The sequence below is a fragment of the Triticum urartu genome, chromosome 3 (assembly GCF_003073215.2).
Source record: "Triticum urartu cultivar G1812 chromosome 3, Tu2.1, whole genome shotgun sequence".
NCBI classification, from domain to species: Eukaryota; Viridiplantae; Streptophyta; class Magnoliopsida; order Poales; family Poaceae; genus Triticum; species Triticum urartu.
The window spans coordinates 636,845,158-636,867,219 of record NC_053024.1 but is presented as its reverse complement, the minus strand read 5'-3'; the positions used below and the strand labels follow the sequence as shown (position 1 = coordinate 636,867,219).

Genomic DNA, 22,062 nt, shown 5'->3' with positions numbered 1-22,062 from the left:
AAAAGAAAAAACCTTTTTTTTGTGAAGTTTGGACACTCCAGAAGCTCACGGCAAAAATCCGAAGACGAGTTCACTACTAGTTTAGACAAACAAGGATTTTGGGACGAAGGGAGTAGTAAATAAATTTCAAAAAAGAACTTTTTTTGCAAGATGCTCATGTGCATGATGCCGGTGGAAAATTTGATGAAGGTTGAACATTCGAGAAGCTCGTGGGAAAAAAACGACAAGATGAGTTCACTGCCTGACGCGTACAGAGCTTTTTTGTTTTTGTTTTTGAGACAATCCTGTAGAGAGCTAGTACTTCGCTGCCTGACGATGTGGCCCGGCCCACATATATGACAACAACGCATTGGTGGCTTAAGTGCAGCTCCAAAATGGAGCGTGATGTGCCCCTCAAAAAAAGAAAATGGAGCGTGATGTGAACGTGATAGGACGACGCGTACACTGCCTGGACTTATCGTGTTATCCTCTGCGTTCTGCGAGGTACTAGGTACCAGTGCCGCAGTGCGTGCCAGTGTGTGGTTGTGGGCCTTGTGGCGTGCGTACAGTAGGCAAATACGTACGTACGACTGGACACTCTGCTCTGCTTGTGGAACATGCGTCTCAGCCAGACAGCCACACACAGGGATCTACGTTACGTGTGGGGCGAGTGCACTCTCGCTACGTACGGCCCTAGTCGACTTACGAGGATATCTTCTTGCTACCCCACGACACAAGGTATCAGAACACGCGCACACGCACACGCACCCGCACCCGCACCTGAGAGAGAGAGAGAGAGAGAGAGAGATGGCGGCCGGTGGCATGAGCAGGGAGGCGAGGTGGAGCCTGGCCGGCGCGACGGCGCTCGTCACCGGCGGCAGCAAAGGGATCGGGTGCGCAATTCTATATAACCTTCTTACGTACACACATGCTATGTACACGTATACTCATGTGCTTCTGTGCATCATGGTGTCGATCGATGCAACGCAGCCACGCGATCGTGGAGGAGCTGGCGGGGCACGGGGCGCGGGTACACACGTGCGCCCGGAGCGCGGCGGAGCTGGAGGAGTGCCGCCGCCGGTGGGAGGCCAGGGGCCTCCCGGTCACCGTCTCCGTCTGCGACGTCTCCCTGCGCGCACAGAGGGAGCAGCTCGTGGAGACGGTCAAGCAAGTCTTCGACGCCAAGCTCGACATACTGGTAACTAATAATAACTACATGGACTTGTACTTGGCCCTCTTTCTGAGAGTACTTACAATAGGAGTAACATAGATAGATGGTAAAATCACATATCTCTAGGCAAAATAGATGGAGAATGTGACGAGTAATTAATGAGAAAATATAAGTATGTAATAACATAGTTAGTTACTGCAACATCAAATATACTAAGACAAGATGAGTCTACAACCTAATAAATAAAATGTTACATGACACCACACATATGTTACTCCAAGATAGTAATATAGAGTAGTAACATATGCTAATCTTACTACCCATGACTAGTCTAAAATCTCCAGAGTTCGTATGTTCAACCTGATTAAGTTTAGATTGAGATCAGGCCAGCCGTCCAGAGACTGCAATTGGGCTCTAAAATTCCACCCAATCCAAAGAGGTTCATATAGGTTTTACACTTTACGGGGCTGACCATTCCTACTGTACATATTCAGGTGAACAACGCGGCGCAGGCTCTTGCCAAGGCGGCCGTGGAGTGCACATCGGAGGAGTACACGCACCTCATGTCGACCAACCTAGAGCCGTGCTTCCACCTCAGCAAGCTCACGCACCCCTTGCTCCTCGGGGCCTCCATCGCCGGAGGAGGTAGCATCGTCAACATATCCTCCATTGGGGGCACGCTTGGGTTCCCGGGCTACGCACTTTACGGTATCACAAAAGGTAGTATGCGCTATTCCCTCCAGTTTTCCTACTTCTGAAATTCCAGTACTATTATTATCTCGATAAATAGTCGGAGGGATACTTCAAAATTACATCATCCATCCATGTTAAAAATGAAACTTTGAAATGATGACAGTTTAAAAAATAGTGGGTTAATTCGTACTTTAAAGATCCTGTCAATGTCCAAAACAGAGGTCATGTTTTCATTTAATATATTTGTAAGGTCCAAAAAATGAATGTTGTATTTCTCGATACAAATTCACATGCATGATTTTAGGTGTTCAATCTCAATATTTCTAGATACCAACAGTCAATTGATTATTTTGAAAATTTGAGTCTTTGCATGCCTCATACGATGATGTTCTTTCGAGACGACCGCACTACAACATTTTAACTATCCAATCTAACTATTTGTGAAAATAAATACTCAAAGAAGCTCTAATTGAAGGTGCTCATCGCCATAACCACAACTTGATCCAAATTTCAACTTAGGCATAAAACTCACATATGTTTTTTGCCTCTAATTTTACCGCCTGACATGCAGGAGGGATCAACCAGCTCACGCGGAGCCTTGCTACCGAGTGGGCCCAGAACAAAGTTCGAGTGAATTGCGTTGCCCCGGGCGTGACCAAGAGTGACATGTTAAACAGTGTATGCACCAGCCGTGTCTTTTTAAAAGTACATTAAAGAAAATACACAATCAGAACTATTTAACCAAATTAGTTATGAGTTATGACCTTTTTACGTGTATAGTACTACCTCCGTCTAAGTTAATAAGTCATTCGCATAGTTCTAGGTCATCGGTTTGAGAAATTAAATATATGTTGTATGTCATGAAAAGTATATCACTAGATTTCTACACGGATGTAGTTTCTAAATATATATTTTTTGTTACATATAACACATATTTAATTTCTCAAATCGATGATTTAGAACTACGCGAATGACTTATTCATCTAGACGGAGGTAGTATTGGTGATTAGAGACGACGAGTTCGCAGAATCCTACTACACAACTCTTTAGTATCGGTTTTTCTAAGAAACTAATAATTTGGAGAACTGATCATTTGTGTGTGGAACAGGTCGCACCCGACATTTTAGAGAAGGAGTTGGCGAAGGTTCCGATGCGGCGGGTAGGTGAGCCAGAGGACGTGGCTGCAGTGGTGTCATTCCTCTGCATGCCAGCGGCATCCTTCGTCACTGGGCAGGTCATCACCGTCGATGGTGGTCGAACAATTAGTGCCTAGTTAATTAACGGCACCTCACCGATAAAATCGTGTGCATGTTGATCAATTTATAAAGTAGCCGGTGAGTACTACCTCCGTCCCGTTAGCTTGAAAAACGTTCTTATATTATGAGACAAAAGGAGGAGTTAGCAAGGACCTGAGTGTTGTCCGCTAGTATAATTATTTTGCTACATTTTTGATTTGTTTTTAGTTTTTATTGTATTTCTAAAGTAGATTTGCGTATTTAACTAGCCAAGCAAGCGTGGCCGCACCCATGATGCATGATCTTGGATGCTGGCATTGCCGTTATTGTGCCTTGTGTACTTTTGTTGTACAAGTTATAAAGATGTGTACATTTTGGAACCGAACCGATATAGAGCACCATATAGTGGTGATATTCATCACATAGAGTGAAGCCTCTTAATTATTGATCTTTGGTATAATACATATAATTAATTCTTTTTCCCTAAACTTAAAAGGTAATTAACCATGGCACAATTGAACACAACTATTGGATCTTAACAGGGGTATTCAATTTTGCCCCGGATACGCACCTACATATATATGGTTCACATAACTATTAAACCATAAAGAGGCATATAATCAAGGACAAATCTTTGAATTGTCATGCCAAAAAAAAAGAAAAATTCTCCATGGGAAAGCTTAAACGCTGTCCTTGCCACAAGACCATCCAATGCATAAAAGCTTCCTATGCCCTTACTGTAGGAGCACCCAGTCGCCCAAAAGATTTAAATTATTACTACCACCATGCTAAAGAATTACGCGCAACGACGAAAATAAAATATCTAATGATTTCGTCTGATTCAAATCCCCCAACACCAATGCCCAAACCAACAACCGGATTCGGACAAACAGGAGGTCGCGAGCATCCCAGGCCGGTAGGGAAGACCGATGAATGAGGGAGAGGACCGCCATCTTCAAATCAGGTCGAAGGGCAAACCCAAGATCGAGCTCCATGCTCTTCGTCATCACGCCACCCGGCGGCCATAAATGGCGCACACCAGCATTCCATGCCAATCCCCATCGTGGGGAAGGAGGCGCGTGCCCCAATATGACCGATCAAGTACCGAACGCACGGCACCTCCGAGTTCTGCACACGTTCAACTCGATGACGTCCCTCGAACTCTGATCCAGCCGAGTGTTGAGGGAGAGTTTCGTCAGCACGACGGCGTGGTGACGATGATGATGTTCTACCAACGCAGGGCTTCGCCTAAACACCGCTACGTTATGATCGAGGTGGATTATGATGGAGGGGGACACCGCACATGGCTAAGAGATTAAGAGATCAATTGTTGTGTCTATGGGGTGCCCCCTGGCCATGTATATAAAGGAGTAGAGGAGGGGAGGGGCCGGCCCTCTCTATGGCACGCCCTAGGGGAGTCCTACTCCCACCGGGAGTAGGATTCCCCCTTTCCTAGTAGAACTAGAATCCCTTCGAAGTAGTAGGAGTAGGAGAGAAGGAAAGGGAAGGGAAAAGGAGAAGGAAGGAAGGGGGCGCCCCCTCCCTAGTCCAATTCGGACCAGCCCATGGGGAGGGGTGCGGCCCCCCTTTGAGGCCTTTCTCTTCTTTCCCGTATGGCCCATTAAGGCCCAATACGAATTCCCGTAACTCCCTGGTACTTCTGAAAATACCCGAATCACTCGGAACCTTTCCGATGTCCGAATATAGTCGTCCAATATATCGATCTTTACGTCTCGACCATTTCGAGACTCCTCGTCATGTCCCCGATCTCATCCGGGACACCGAACTCCTTCGGTACATCAAAACACATAAACTCATAATATAACCATCATCGAACTTTAAGCGTGCGGACCCTACGGGTTCGAGAACTATGTAGACATGACCGAGACACGTCTCCGGTCAATAACCAATAGCGGAACATGGATGCTCATATTGGCTCCTACATATTCTACGAAGATCTGTATGGGTCAAACCGCATAACAACATACGTTGTTCCCTTTGTCATCGGTATGTTACTTGCCCGAGATTCGATCGTCGGTATCTCAATACCTAGTTCAATCTCGTTACCGGGAAGTCTCTTTACTCATTCCGTAATACATTATCCCGCAACTAACTCATTAGTTGCAAGGCTTATAGTGATGTGCATTACCGAGTGGGCCCAGAGATACCTCTCCGACAATCGGAGTGACAAATCATAATCTCGAAATACGTCAACCCAACAAGTACCTTCGGAGACACCTGTAGAGCACCTTTATAATCACCCAGTTATGTTGTGACGTTTGGTGGCACACAAAGTGTTTCTCCGGTAAACGGGAGTTGCATAATCTCATAGTCATAGGAACATGTATAAGTCATGAAGAAAGCAATAGCAGCATACTAAACGATCGTGTGCTAAGCTAACGGAATGGGTCAAGTCAATCACATCATTCTCCTAATGATGTGATCCCATTAATCAAATGACAACTCATGTCTATGGTTAGGAAACATAACCATCTTTGATCAACGAGCTAGTCAAGTAAAGGCATACTAGTGACACTCTGTTTGTCTATGTATTCACACATGTATTATGTTTCCGGTTAATACAATTCTAGCATGAATAATAAACATTTATCATGATATAAGGAAATAAATAATAACTTTATTATTGCCTCTAGGGCATATTTCCTTCAGTCTCCCACTTGCACTAGAATCAATAATCTAGTTCACATCGGCATGTGATTTAATACCAATAGTTCACATCACCATGTGATTAACACCCATAGTTCACATCGACATGTGACCAACACCCAAAGGGTTTATTAGAGTCAATAATCTAGTTAACATTGCTATGTGGTTAACACCCAAAGAGTACTGAGGTGTGATCATGTTTTGCTTGTGAGAGAAATTTAGTCAACGGGTCTGCCACATTCAGATCCGTAAGTATTTGAAGGAAATATGCCCTAGAGGCAATAATAAAGTTATTATTTATTTCCTTATAATCATGATAAATGTTTATTATTCATGCTAGAATTGTATTAACCGGAAACATAATACATGTGTGAATACATAGACAAACAAAGTGTCACTGGTATGCCTCTACTTGACTAGCTCGTTAATCAAAGATGGTTATGTTTCCTAACCATGAACAATGAGTTGTTATTTTTGATTAACGAGGTCACATCATTAGTTGAATGATCTGATTGACATGACCCATTCCATTAGCTTAGCACCCGATCGTTTAGTATGTTGCTATTGCTTTCTTCATGACTTATACATGTTCCTATGACTATGAGATTATGCAACTCCCGTTTACCGGAGGAACACTTTGGGTGCTACCAAACGTCACAACGTAACTGGGTGATTATAAAGGAGCATTACAGGTGTCTCCAAAGGTAGATGTTGGGTTGGCGTATTTCGAGATTAAGATTTGTCACTCCGATTATCGGAGAGGTATCTCTGGGCCCTCTCGGTAATACACATCACATAAGCCTTGCAAGCATTATAACTAATATGTTAGTTGTGAGATGATGTATTACAGAACGAGTAAAGAGACTTGCCGGTAACGAGATTGAACTAGGTATTGGATACCGACGATCGAATCTCGGGCAAGTAACATACCGATGACAAATGGAACAACGTATGTTGTTATGCGGTCTGACCGATAAAGATCTTCGTAGAATATGTAGGAGCCAATATGGGCATCCAGGTCCCGCTATTGGTTATTGACCGGAGACGTGTCTCGGTCATGTCTACATTGTTCTCGAACCCGTAGGGTCCGCACGCTTAAGGTTACGATGACAGTTTCATTATGAGTTTATGCATTTTGATGTACCGAAAGTTGTTTGGAGTCCCGGATATGATCACGGACATGACGAGGAGTCTCGAAATGGTCGAGACGTAAAGATTGATAAATTGGAAGCCTATGTTTGGACATCGGAAGTGTTCCGGGTGAAATCGGGATTTTACCGGGTTGCCGGGAGGTTACCGGAACCCCCCGGGAGCCATATGGGCCTTCATGGGCCTTAGTGGAAAGGAGAAAGGGGCAGCCCAAGGTGGCTGCGCCACTTCCCCCTCCCCTAGTCCTATTAGGAATAGGACTAGGAGAAGGTGGCCGGCCCCCCTCTCTCTTTCCCCCCTTGGGAATCCTAGTTGGAATAGGATTGGGGGGGGAGTCCTACTCCCGGAAGGAGTAGGACTCCTCCTGCGCCTCTCTCCCTGGCCGGCGCCCCCCTCCCCCCTTGGCTCCTTTATATACTGAGGTAGAGGCACCCTAGAACACACAAGTTGATCCACGTGATCTATTCCTTAGCCGTGTGCGGTGCCCCCTGCCACCATATTCCTCGATAATACTGTAGCGGAGTTTAGGCGAAGCCCTGCTGCTGTAGTACATCAAGATCGTCACCACGCCGTCATGCTGACGAAACTCTTCCCCAACACTTTGCCGGATCGGAGTCCGGGGATCGTCATCGAGCTGAACGTGTGCTCGAACTCGGAGGTGCCGTAGTTTCGGTGCTTGATCGGTTGGATCGTGAAGACGTACGACTACTTCCTCTATGTCGTGTCATCGCTTCCGCAGTCGGTCTGCGTTGGGTACGTAGACAACACTCTCCCCCTTGTTGCTATGCATCACATGATCTTGCGTGTGCGTAGGAAATTTTTTGAAATTACTACGAAACCCAACAGTGGTATCAGAGCCAGGTTATTTATGTTGATGTTATATGCACGAGTAGAACACAAGTGAGTTGTGGACGATACAAGTCATACTGCCTACCAGCATGTCATACTTTGGTTCGGCGGTATTGTTGGACGAGACGACCCGGACCAACCTTACGCGTACGCTTACGCGAGACCGGTTCCCTCGACGTGCTTTGCACATAGATGGCTTGCGGGCGACTGTCTCTCCAACTTTAGTTGAACCAAGTATGGCTACGCCCGGTCCTTGAGAAGGTTAAAATGGAGTCTATTTGACAAACTATCGTTGTGGTTTTGATGCGTAGGTGAGATTGGTTCTTACTTAAGCCCGTAGCAGCCACGTAAAACATGCAACAACAAAGTAGAGGACGTCTAACTTGTTTTTGCAGGGCATGTTGTGATGTGATATGGTCAAGGCATGATGCTGAATTTTATTGTATGAGATGATCATGTTTTGTAACCGAGTTATCGGCAACTGGCAGGAGCCATATGGTTGTCGCTTTATTGTATGCAATGCAATCACGATGTAATGCTTTACTTTATTACTAAACGGTAGTGATAGTCGTGGAAGCATAAGATTGGCGAGACGACAACGATGCTACGATGGAGATCAAGGTGTCGCGCCGGTGACGATGGTGATCATGACGGTGCTTCGGAGATGGAGATCACAAGCACAAGATGATGATGGCCATATCATATCACTTATATTGATTGCATGTGATGTTTATCTTTTTATGCATCTTATCTTGCTTTGATTGACGGTAGCATTATAAGATGATCTCTCACTAAATTATCAAGAAGTGTTCTCGCTGAGTATGCACCGTTGCCAAAGTTTGTCGTGCCCAGACACCACGTGATGATCGGGTGATAAGCTCTACGTCCATCTACAACGGGTGCAAGCCAGTTTTGCACACGCAGAATACTCAGGTTAAACTTGACGAGCCTAGCATATGCAGATATGGCCTCGGAACACGGAGACCGAAAGGTCGAGCGTGAATCATATAGTAGATATGATCAACATAAACGATGTTCACCATTGAAACTACTCCATCTCACGTGATGATCGGTTATGGTTTAGTTGATTTGGATCACGTAATCACTTAGAAGATTAGAGGGATGTCTATCTAAGTGGGAGTTCTTAAGTAATATGATTAATTGAACTTAAATTTATCATGAACTTAGTACCTGATAGTATCTTGCTTGTTTATGTTGATTGTAGATAGATGGCTCGTGCTGTTGTTCCGTTGAATTTTAATGCGTTCCTTGAGAAAGCAAAGTTGAAAGATGATGGTAGCAATTACACGGACTGGGTCCGTAACTTGAGGATTATCCTCATTGCTGCACAGAAGAATTACATCCTGGAAGCACCGCTGGGTGCCAGGCCTGCTGCTGGAGCAACACCAGATGTTATGAACGTCTGGCAGAGCAAAGCTGATGACTACTCGATAGTTCAGTGTGCCATGCTTTACGGCTTAGAATCGGGACTTCAACGACGTTTTGAACGTCATGGAGCATATGAGATGTTCCAGGAGTTGAAGTTAATATTTCAAGCAAATGCCCGAATTGAGAGATATGAAGTCTCCAATAAGTTCTATAGCTGCAAGATGGAGGAGAACAGTTCTGTCAGTGAGCATATACTCAAAATGTCTGGGTATAATAATCACTTGATTCAATTGGGAGTTAATCTTCTCGATGATTGCGTCATTGACAGAATTCTCCAATCACTGCCACCAAGCTACAAGAGCTTCGTGATGAACTATAATATGCAAGGGATGAACAAGACTATTCCCGAGCTCTTCGCAATGCTGAAAGCTGCGGAGGTAGAAATCAAAAAGGAGCATCAAGTGTTGATGGTTAACAAAACCACTAGTTTCAAGAAAAAGGGCAAAGGAAAGAAGAAGGGGAACTTCAAGAAGAACGGCAAGCAAGTTGCTGCTCAGGAGAAGAAACCCAAGTCTGGACCTAAGCCTGAAACTGAGTGCTTCTACTGCAAGCAGACTGGTCACTGGAAGCGGAACTGCCCCAAGTATTTGGCGGATAAGAAGGATGGCAAGGTGAACAAAGGTATATGTGATATACATGTTATTGATGTGTACCTTACTAGAGCTCGCAGTAGCACCTGGGTATTTGATACTGGTTCTGTTGCTAATATTTGCAACTCGAAACAGGGACTACGGAATAAGCGAGCACTGGCAAAGGACGAGGTGACGATGCGCGTGGGAAACGGTTCCAAAGTCGATGTGATCGCAGTCGGCACGCTACCTCTACATCTACCTTCGGGATTAATATTAGACCTAAATAATTGTTATTTGGTGCCAGCGTTGAGCATGAACATTATATCTGGATCTTGTTTAATGCGAGACGGTTATTCATTTAAATCAGAGAATAATGGTTGTTCTATTTATATGAGTAATATCTTTTATGGTCATGCACCCTTGAAGAGTGGTCTATTCTTATTAAATCTCGATAGTAGTAATACACATATTCATAATGTTGAAGCCAAAAGATGCAGAGTTGATAATGAAAGTGCAACTTATTTGTGGCACTGTCGTTTAGGTCATATCGGTATAAAGCGCATGAAGAAACTCCATACTGATGGACTTTTGGAACCACTTGATTATGAATCACTTGGTACTTGCGAACCGTGCCTCATGGGCAAGATGACTAAAACACCATTCTCGGGTACTATGGAGAGAGCAACAGATTTGTTGGAAATCATACATACCGATGTATGTGGTCCGATGAATATTGAGGCTCATGGCGGATATCGTTATTTTCTCACCTTCACAGATGATTTAAGCAGATATGGGTATATCTACTTAATGAAACATAAATCTGAAACATTTGAAAAGTTCAAAGAATTTCAGAGTGAAGTTGAAAATCATCGTAACAAGAAAATAAAGTTTCTACGATCTGATCGTGGAGGAGAATATTTGAGTTACGAGTTTGGTGTACATTTGAAAAACTGTGGAATAGTTTCGCAACTCACGCCACCCGGAACACCACAACGTAATGGTGTGTCCGAACGTCGTAATCGTACTTTACTGGATATGGTGCGATCTATGATGTCTCTTACTGATTAACCGCTATTGTTTTGGGGTTATGCTCTAGAGACGGCCGCATTCACGTTAAATAGGGCACCATCAAAATCCGTTGAGACGACGCCTTATGAACTGTGGTTTGGCAAGAAACCAAAGTTGTCGTTTCTTAAAGTTTGGGGCTGCGATGCTTATGTGAAAAAGCTTCAACCTGATAAGCTCGAACCCAAATCGGAGAAATGTGTCTTCATAGGATACCCAAAGGAAACTGTTGGGTACACCTTCTATCACAGATCCGAAGGCAAAACATTCGTTGCCAAGAATGGATCCTTTCTAGAGAAGGAGTTTCTCTCGAAAGAAGTGAGTGGGAGGAAAGTAGAACTTGACGAGGTAACTGTACCTGCTCCCTTACTGGAAAGTAGTTCATCACAGAAAACTGTTTCAGTGACACCTGCACCAGTTAGTGAGGAATCCAATGATAATGATCATGAAACTTCAGATCAAGATACTACTGAACCTCGTAGATCAACCAGAGTAAGATCCGTACCAGAGTGGTACGGTAATCCTGTTCTAGAAGTCATGATACTAGATCATGATGAACCTACGAACTATGAATAAGCGATGGTGAGCCCAGATTCCGCAAAGTGGCTTGAAGCCATGAAATCTGAGATGGGATCCATGTATGAGAACAAAGTGTGGACTTTGGTTGACTTGCCCGATGATCGGCAAGCAATTGAAAATAAATGGATCTTTAAGAAGAAGACTGACGCTGATGGTAATATTACTGTCTACAAAGCTCGACTTGTCGCAAAAGGTTTTCGGCAAGTTCAAGGGATTGACTACGATGAGACCTTCTCACCCGTAGCGATGCTTAAGTCCGTCCGAATCATGTTAGCGATTGCCGCATTTTATGATTATGAAATTTGGCAGATGGATGTCAAAACTGCATTCCTGAATGGATTTCTGGAAGAAGAGTTGTATATGATGCAAACGGAAGGTTTTGTCGATCCAAAGGGAGATAACAAAGTGTGCAAGCTCCAGCGATCCATTTATGGACTGGTGCAAGCCTCTCGGAGTAGGAATAAACGTTTTGATAGTGTGATCAAAGCATTTGGTTTTATACAGACTTTCGGAGAAGCCTGTATTTACAAGAAAGTGAGTGGGAGCTCTGTAGCATTTCTGATATTATATGTGGATGACATATTGCTAATTGGAAATGATATAGAATTTCTGGATAGCATAAAGGGATACTTGAATAAAAGTTTTTCAATGAAAGACCTCGGTGAAGCTGCTTACATATTAGGCATTAAGATCTATAGAGACAGATCAAGACGCTTAATTGGACTTTCACAAAGCACATACCTTGACAAAATTTTGAAGAAGTTCAAAATGGATCAAGCAAAGAAAGGATTCTTGCCTGTGTTACAAGGTGTGAAGTTGAGTAAGACTCAATGCCCGACCACTGCAGAAGATAGAGAGAATATGAAAGATGTTCCCTATGCATCAGCCATAGGCTCTATCATGTATGCAATGTTGTGTACCAGACCTGATGTGTGCCTTGCTATAAGTTTAGCAGGGAGGTACCAAAGTAATCCAGGAGTGGATCACTGGACAGCGGTCAAGAACATCCTGAAATACCTGAAAAGGACTAAGGATATGTTTCTCGTATATGGAGGTGACAAAGAGCTCACCGTAAAAGGTTACGTTGATCCGGACGATTCTAAATCGCAAACCGGATACGTGTTTACATTAAACGGTGGAGCTGTCAGTTGGTGCAGTTCTAAACAAAGCGTCGTAGCGGGATCTACATGTGAAGCGGAGTACATAGCTGCTTCGGAAGCAGCAAACGAAGGAGTCTGGATGAAGGAGTTCATATCCGATCTAGGTGTCATACCTAGTGCATCGGGTCCAATGAAAATCTTTTGTGACAATAATGGTGCAATTACCTTGGCAAAGGAATCCAGATTTCACAAAAGGACCAAACACATCAAGAGACGCTTCAATTCCATCCGGGATCTAGTCCAGGTGGGAGACATAGAGATTTGCAAGATACATACGGATCTGAATGTTGCAGACCCGTTGACTAAGCCTCTTCCACGAGCAAAACATGATCAGCACCAAAACTCCATGGGTGTTAGAATCATGCAACTCCCGTTTACCGGAGGAACACTTTGGGTGCTACCAAACGTCACAACGTAACTGGGTGATTATAAAGGAGCATTACAGGTGTCTTCAAAGGTAGATGTTGGGTTGGCGTATTTCGAGATTAGGCTTTGTCACTCCGATTATCGGAGAGGTATCTCTGGGCCCTCTCGGTAATACACATCACATAAGCCTTGCAAGCATTATAACTAATATGTTAGTTGTGAGATGATGTATTACGGAACGAGTAAAGAGACTTGCCGGTAACGAGATTGAACTAGGTATTGGATACCGACGATCGAATCTCGGGCAAGTAACATACCGATGACAAAGGGAACAACGTATGTTGTTATGCGGTCTGACCAATAAAGATCTTCGTAGAATATGTAGGAGCCAATATGGGCATCTAGGTCCCGCTATTGGTTATTGACCGGAGACGTTTCTCGGTCATGTCTACATTGTTCTCGAACCCGTAGGGTCCGCACGCTTAAGGTTACGATGAAGTTTCATTATGAGTTTATGCATTTTGATGTACCGAAGGTTGTTCGGAGTCCCGGATGTGATCACGGACATGACGAGGAGTCTCGAAATGGTCGAGACGTAAAGATTGATATATTGGAAGCCTATGTTTGGACATCGGAAGTGTTCCGGGTGAAATCGGGATTTTACCGGGTTACCGGGAGGTTACCGGAACCCCCCGGGAGCCATATGGGCCTTCATGGGCCTTAGTGGAAAGGAGAAAGGGGCAGGCCAAGGTGGCTGCGCCACTTCCCCCTCCCCTAGTCCTATTAGGACTAGGAGAAGGTGGCCGGCCCCCCTCTCTCTCTTTCCCCCCTTGGGAATCCTAGTTGGAATAGGATTGGGGGGGGAGTCCTACTCCCGGAAGGAGTAGGACTCCTCCTGCGCCTCTCTCCCTGGCTGGCGCCCCCTCCCCCCTTGGCTCCTTTATATACTGAGGTAGAGGCACCCTAGAACACACAAGTTGATCCACGTGATCTATTCCTTAGCCGTGTGCGGTGCCCCCTGCCACCATATTCCTCGATAATACTGTAGCGGAGTTTAGGCGAAGCCCTGCTGCTGTAGTACATCAAGATCGTCACCACGCCGTCGTGCTGACGAAACTCTTCCCCAACACTTTGCTGGATCGGAGTCCGGGGATCGTCATCGAGCTGAACGTGTGCTCGAACTCGGAGGTGCCGTAGTTTCGGTGCTTGATCGGTTGGATCGTAAAGACGTACGACTACTTCCTCTACGTCGTGTCATCGCTTCCGCAGTCGGTCTGCGTTGGGTACGTAGACAACACTCTCCCCCTCGTTGCTATGCATCACATGATCTTGCGTGTGCGTAGGAAATTTTTTGAAATTACTACGAAACCCAACAGTATTTTGCAAATTTCTATGTCAACAATGCTCTGCACAGAGCTACTCTAGCTAATTGCTCCCACTTTCAATATGTATCTAGATTGAGATTCAGAGTCATCTGGATCAGTGTCAAAATTTGCATCAACGTAACCCTTTATGACGAACCTTTTGTCACTTCCATAATCGAGAAACATATCCTTATACCACTAAGGATAATTTTGACCAATGTCCAGTGATCTACTCCTAGATCACTATTGTACTCCTTTGCCAAACTCAGGGCAGGGTATACAATAGGTCTGGTACACAGCATGGCATACTTTATATAACCTATGGCTGAGGCATAGGGAATGACTTTCATTCTCTCTCTATCTTCTGCCGTGGTTGGGTTTTGAGTCTTACTCAACTTCACACCTTGTAACACAGGCAAGAACTCTTTCTTTGACTGTTCCATTTTGAACTACTTCAAAATCTTGTCAAAGTATGTACTCATTGAAATACTTATCAAGCGTCTTGATCTATCTCTATAGATCTTGATGCTCAATATGTAAGCATCTTCACCGAGGTCTTTTTTGAAAAACTCCTTTCAAACACTCCTTTATGCTTTGCAGAATAATTCTGCATTATTTTCGATCAACAATATGTCATTTACATATATTTATCAGAAATGATGTAGTGCTCCCACTCACTTTCTTGAATAATACAGGCTTCACCGTAAGTCTGTATAAAACTATATGCTTTGATCAACTTATCAAAGCGTATATTCTAACTCCGAGATGCTTGCACCAGTCCATTGATGGATCGCTGGAGCTTGCATATTTTGTTAGCACCTTTAGGATTGACAAAACCTTCTTTAATAAATCTTTTAAGGAATGCAGTTTTGTTTATCCATTTGCTGGATTTCATAAAATGCGGCAATTTGTTAACATGATTCGGACAGACTTAAGCATCGCTACAAGTGAGAAAATATCATCATAGTCAACACCTTGAACTTTGTCAAAAACCTTTTTCGACAAGTCTAGCTTTGTATATAGTAACACTACTATCTGCGTCCGTCTTCCTCTTGAAGATCCATTTATTTTCTATGGCTTGCCGATCATCGGGCAAGTCAACTAAACTCCACACTTTGTTCTCATACATGGATCCCATCTCAGATTTCATGGCCTCAAGCCATTTCGTGGAATCTGGACTCATCATCGCTTCCTCATAGTTCGTAGGTTCGTCATGGTCAATTAACATGACCTCCAGAATAGGATTACCGTACCACTCTGGTGCGGATCTCACTCTGGTTGACCTACGAGGTTCGGTAGTAACTTGATCTGAAGTTACATGATCACCATCATTAGCTTCCTCACTAATTGGTGTAATAGTCACAGAAACAGATTTCTGTGATGAACTACTTTCCAATAAGGGAGCAGGTACAGTTACCTCATCAAGTTCTACTTTTCTCCCACTCACTTCTTTCGAGAGAAACTCTTTCTCTAGAAAGGATCCATTCTCAGCAACAAATATCTTGCGTTCGGATCTGTGATAGAAGGTGTACCCAACAGTTACTTTTGGGTATCCTATGAAGATGCACTTCTCCGACTTGGGTTTGAGCTTATCAAGATGAAACTTTTTCACATAAGCATTGCAACCCCAAACTTTAAGAAACGGCAACTTTGGTTTCTTGCCAAACCACAGTTCATAAGGCGTCGTCTCAACGGATTTCGATGGTGCCCTTTTTAATGTGAATGTAACTGTCTCTAATGCATAACCTCAAAACTGTAGTGGTTAATCGGTAAGAAACATCATAGATTGCACTATATCCAATAATAGTACGGTTATGACGTTCGGACACACCATTATGCTGTGGTGTTCCAGATGGCATGAGTTTGTGAAACTATTCCACATTGTTTTAATTGAAGACCAAACTCGTAACTCAATTATTTGTCTCTGCGATCAGATCGTAGAAACTTTATTTTCTTGTCACGATGATTTTCCACTTCACTCTGAAGTTTTTGAACTTTTCAAATGTTTCAGACTTGTGCTTCATTAAGTAGATATTTGTTGGTGCGGCCACCCTTTGAGGCCTTTCTCTCCTTTCCCGTATGGCCCATTAAGGCCCAATACGAATTCCCATAACTCCCCGATACTCCTGAAAATACCCGAATCACTCGGAACATTTCCGATGTCCGAATAGTCATCCAATATATCGATCTTTACGTCTCGACCATTTCGAGACTCCTCGTCATGTCCCCGGTCTCATCCGGGACTCCAAACTCCTTCGGTACATCAAAACACATAAACTCATAATATAATCGTCATCGAACTTTAAGCGTGCGGACCCTACGGGTTCGAGAACTATGTAGACATGACCGAGACACGTCTCCGGTCAATAACCAATAGCGGAACCTGGATGCTCATATTGGCTCCTACATATTATACGAAGATCTTTATCGGTCAAACCGCATAACAACATACGTTGTTCCCTTTGTCATCGGTATGTTACTTGCCCGAGATTCGATCGTCGGTATCTCAATACCTAGTTCAATCTCGTTACCGGCAAGTCTCTTTACTCGTTCCGTAATACATTATCCCGCAACTAACTCATTAGTTGCAATGCTTGCAAGGCTTATAGTGATGTGCATTACCGAGTAGGCCCAGAGATACCTCTCCGACAATCGGAGTGACAAATCCTAATCTCGAAATACGCCAACCCAACAAGTACCTTCGGAGACACCTATAGAGCACCTTTATAATCACCCAGTTACGTTGTGACGTTTGGTGGCACACAAAGTGTTTCTCCAGTAAACGGGAGTTGCATAATCTCATAGTCATAGGAACATGTATAAGTCATGAAGAAAGCAATAGCAACATACTAAACGATCGTGTGCTAAGCTAACGGAATGGGTCAAGTCAATCACATCATTCTCCTAATGATGTGATCCCGTTAATCAAATGACAACTCATGTCTATGGTTAGGAAACATAACCATCTTTGATCAACGAGCTAGTCAAGTAGAGGCATACTAGTGACACTCTGTTTGTCTATGTATTCACACATGTATTATGTTTCTTGTTAATACAATTCTAGCATGAATAATAAACATTTATCATGATATAAGGAAATAAACAATAACTTTATTATTGCCTCTAGGGCATATTTCCTTCAACGACGCGGGGGCCTAGGGTTTCCCTTGTGTATGACGTGACGTACTACCCAAGATCAAGGTACATAAAAGATTGAATATATCAGGTTAGCATGCAAATAAAGTACATGTTGCTATTATGTGCAAAAGTTGTGTGCCTACTTACTTACATGCCTCAATTTCTACCCATGGAAGATAAACTCATAGAGTAAGCATGTGTGGCACCTTGTATACTTATCTAGAAGGCAAAAGGACAACATCGGCTAGAGCTAATCTTCCATGTAGAAACATCCTTAAGATGATCGTTCAACCCTCTCGATGTTGGGGAGGGGGGAGGGGGATAACATACGTGAATAAGGAAACTAATATTAATTCACAACTTAATTTATTGCAGATAGATTTGAATTCTCTTGCGTGATGACGGAGCCGATAGCATTGAGAAACGGTCTAATCCTAGTAGGGCAAGCATGCAACAAGCTTTTGGTACACTCTAACTGTATGGATGTTATTGACACGATGGATAACTATGGAGACTCAATCGGTGTCGCTGCTGCAGTTTATGAAGAAGAATCCTTCCTTTTGTAGAGGTTTTGCTATTGTCAAGTTCGATCACTGACCTAGAGAAGCCAATCAAGTTAGCGCAGTTTTTAGCTCGTAATTCTAAGAGTTTTAGTGCTATTCTGTGGCAACAACATGAACCACCTGATGTAATATTCGCACAACTAACAAATGATGCAATTTTTATGCCATTTTGAATAAAGTCGCAACGACAGCTTTTCCTAAAAGGCACGTCAAGAGAGCTTTCTTAAAAAAAGGAGAAAGGCCCACGGCCTCTGCATCTGGACGATGCATGCTATCATTTTATTAATTATTTTTAAAAGATCTTACAAAGAAATACAACAGTAAGTCTGAAGTCACCGTTTAGGCAACATCTGTCGCTACTCATATCCATTTGATGAAGAGATGTTGATAGTTCGGGCCTAATACGAAACAGACCTCGCAACCAAGCCTAACATCTAAGACCTGAGACCCCAACCAAGCCATTTGCTGGGTATGGGGAACACACCGGTCCGGCGCGCTCTCAGAGGTCGCCGCCGCCAACTACCACCACTCCATCTTTAGAGTTGTACTGATGCATCAATCTTGCCCAGTCTAGCTGCCGTCGACGTCACCACGACGCCAGACAACGCCACCTTCCTGCGCTCGTCCATCAACACACGCCCAGCAGCGAGACCCCGCTGCTCCATGCCGCTGAGACCCGCAGTTGTCGACGTGTCAGATGCAACGCTGCTCCTTCTTCGCGAACACCACCTGCTACCACTGGTCCCATCCCCTCCACTTGTAGATCCTCTGCACTCCCAACAAAGTCCTAGTGCCCCTAACGACATCTCCAGAAACATCACGACGCGAAAAGCGCCGCTGCCACCAGATCCGTAAAGTATTGAAGTTTTTCATCCGGTCGGGGATCAGGGTGGGTAGATTGGACCCTCAGTTGCGCCTTCATGAAGGAAAGCGGCGCCTATAGGCGTCGCCGCCACCGGGCCGGCCAGACTGGCCAAGGTTTTCCCAGACCCAAAGTACACCATCAGGGCCCACCACCACCGGAGCCTCCAGCCGCAAACCACCGGGACGGAGAACCGCGCAATAATTATCATCTACTCCCTTCGTTTCAAAATAGATGACTCAATTTTAGGGAGTAGATTACAGCGACGCAATGATTCAAACTCCGCCAAAAGCTCTGACAAGTACATGTAACAATAAACTTTGGAGTATATAATTTTGCAAGGATAAGTCATCAGTGGTCAAAGCTGTAATAATGGAATCGACATCCGAAACGGCAGCTATTCTTGAGAAAACGCCAACCGCGTCCGTTTGCATGCATCGTCAACCGCCAATGGCCAATCCATCTCCCATTCACCGTGAACCAGTGATCGGTCTACAAATTGGAGTGTGGCTTGACTGTCTGGAGTAGGCAAATACGACTGGACACTATGATGCTCGGTGCTCGTGGAACATGTGTTTCTGCCACACACTGCCACATACTGCCTACGCTACGTGTGAAGCGAGGTAACTCTCCCTACCTACGCCGCCACTCGCCCACTCCACAGCACAGAGTACCAGAACACGCGCACACACGCAGAGAGAGAGAGAGAGAGAGAGAGAGAGAGAGAGAGATGGCGGCCGGTGGCATGAGCAGGGAGGAGAGGTGGAGCCTGGCCGGCGCGACGGCGCTCGTCACCGGCGGCAGCAAAGGGATCGGGTACGTGATCATACTGTAATCTAATCGGCTAGCTTAGGTAGGAAGATGCAATTTACTGCACTATAGTCGTTGATCGACCGATCGATGCATATATTCATGTGCTTATCGATGGGTGGAGAACAGCCACGCGATCGTGGAGGAGCTGGCGGGGCACGGGGCGCGGGTGCACACGTGCTCCCGGAGCGCGGCGGAGCTGGAGGAGTGCCGCCGCCGGTGGGAGGCCAAGGGGCTCCCGGTCACCGTCTCCGTCTGCGACGTCTCCCTGCGCGCCCACAGGGAGCAGCTCGTGGAGACGGCCAAGCAAGTCTTCGACGGCAAGCTCGACATACTGGTAAGTCGTCTTCCTGAAATCTCCAGAGTTTGCCAGTTCAATCTGATGAACTTCGGATTGAGATTGCAAATGGGCTCTAAAATTCCACCCAATCCAAAGAGGTTGGTCTGGACATAAAGGGCTAAGTGTTTTCGCTGGATCATTCCTACTGTATATATGCAGGTGAACAACGCGGCGCAGATTCTAGCCAAGCCGGGCGTGGAGTGGACATCGGAGGAGTACTCGCACCTCATGGCAACCAACCTAGAGTCGTGCTTCCACCTGAGCCAGCTCGCGCACCCCTTGCTCCTCGGGGCCTCCATCGCTGGAGGAGGGAGCATTGTCAACATATCCTCCCTTGGGGGCACACTTGGGTTCCCGGGCCTCGCAATTTACAGTATGACAAAAGGTAACTCCCTCCGGTCTTCCTGTTTTGAAATTTGAGTATTATTATAGCGCCCATTTTAAAACTGAAACTTTCAAATAATGACGGTTTCAGAAAATAGTGATTTAATTTGTACTTTAAAGATCAGGTAAATGTCTGAAACAACAACCATGCTTTCATTTCTATGTTTGTAGAGTCCAAAAAATTGAATGGTGTACTTTCCGATGCAAATTCACACACATGATTTTAGGTGTTCAATCCAATCTCAATATTTCTAGATATCGATAGTCAAGTGACTATTTTGAAAATTTGAATCTTTCCTTGTCTCAAGCGACAATGTTTTTTCGAGACGAAATCGCACTATAACTTTTTAGCTATCCAATCTAACTACTTGTATAAAAACTCAAAGAAGCTCTAACTGAAGGTATTCATAACCACGACTCGATCCAACTTTCAAGTGAGGCATAAGACTGACATCTCTTTTTTGTCTCTAATATACCAGGAGGAATTAACCAGCTTACAAGGAGCCTTGCTACCGAATGGGCCCAGAACAAGATCCGAGTGAATTGCGTCGCCCCGGGCGCGACCAAGAGTGACATGTTAAACAGTGTAGGCACCGACCGAGTCTTCATTAAAATTACATTCAAAAAATACACAAACAAAACCATTTAGCCTAATTAGTTATGACTTTTTACGTATATAGTAGGATTCTCTTATACTGTCATTTTTCAAAGAAACAAATCATTTGGAGAACTGATCATTTGTGCGTGGAACAGCTTCCACCGGAAATTAAAGAGACCGAGTTGGCGAGGACTCCGATGCGGCGGGCAGGCGAGCCAGAGGAGGTGGCCGCAGTGGTGTCGTTCCTCTGCATGCCGGCGGCATCTTTCGTCACCGGCCAAGTCATCGCTGTCGATGGTGGTCGAACAATTAGTGCGTAGTTAATTATTAAGAGGGCCTCATCGATTAAACTCTTGTGCATGCAGATTCAGTAATAAAGTAGCAAGTAGTTAGCAAGCACCTGAGTGTTGTCCACTAGTACAATTATTTTGCTACATTGTTGTTAGTTTTTAATGTATTTCTAAAGTAGATTTGTCTATTTTACTAGCTAAGCAGGCGTGGACGCACACATGATGCATGATTTTGGATGTTGCGAAAATTCGCAGGGGCACGTGCGTGCGGAATTCGCAGGGGCACGTATCTACGTTGTGATCCGTGCACATGTATTTTGCGGAAATTCATTGGAAAATGGATGAAAATTCTTACGTACCTCCTCCTCTCAGCTCTCCTCATCTAGGCAACGGGCACCATGGTCCCTTATAACATTGATGTTATGTTGGAACGTGAATGTCGTTTTTTTTTGTGTTTGACCACTATATTGCGAAAGAAGAGGCATATTCATTGCACAAATTTAAATAGCTCCAAAGTCCATTTTTTATCTGTTATTTATGCAATGATGCAACTCATATGTTTCAGTTAGGTTTCTCACCACTCTAGTACTCCATCTTTTTTTCTACTTTGCATTTTAGTTTTGTCCTAAGTGAAACTTTACTTTTATAAGTTTGAAAGTTTATAAAAATAATATTAAAATTTATAATAACAAATATATATATATATAATGTGAATATATATTCGATGATGAATCTACTGGCATTGATTCCGTATTGTAAATGTTCATAAATTTTTACTA

General features: G+C 44.2%; 2 protein-coding genes across 3 annotated transcripts; both read left to right on the top strand.

Annotated features, from left to right (window-relative positions):
- Positions 1 to 634: 634 nt before the first annotated feature.
- On the top strand, positions 635 to 3,463 carry LOC125545550 (noroxomaritidine/norcraugsodine reductase-like). The gene is made up of 5 exons (XM_048709542.1): positions 635 to 872; positions 970 to 1,177; positions 1,645 to 1,870; positions 2,415 to 2,521; positions 2,952 to 3,463. Exons 1-5 carry the CDS (start codon positions 787 to 789, stop codon positions 3,114 to 3,116), a joined length of 792 nt encoding a protein of 263 aa, XP_048565499.1. The 5' UTR covers positions 635 to 786; the 3' UTR covers positions 3,117 to 3,463.
- Positions 642 to 21,471, top strand: LOC125545549 (noroxomaritidine/norcraugsodine reductase-like). Of its 2 annotated transcripts, XM_048709541.1 has the most exons (6): positions 642 to 761; positions 19,577 to 19,677; positions 19,801 to 20,008; positions 20,171 to 20,396; positions 20,875 to 20,981; positions 21,149 to 21,471. In XM_048709541.1, the coding sequence occupies exons 2-6, from the start codon at positions 19,592 to 19,594 to the stop codon at positions 21,311 to 21,313; spliced, it is 792 nt and encodes a 263-aa protein (XP_048565498.1). In that variant the 5' UTR covers positions 642 to 761; positions 19,577 to 19,591; the 3' UTR covers positions 21,314 to 21,471. The 2 variants fall into 2 exon arrangements, with proteins under 2 accessions (XP_048565498.1, XP_048565497.1); XM_048709540.1 differs by lacking the exon at positions 642 to 761 and having other exon boundaries at positions 19,388 to 19,677.
- The last annotated feature ends 591 nt before the right edge of the window (positions 21,472 to 22,062 follow it).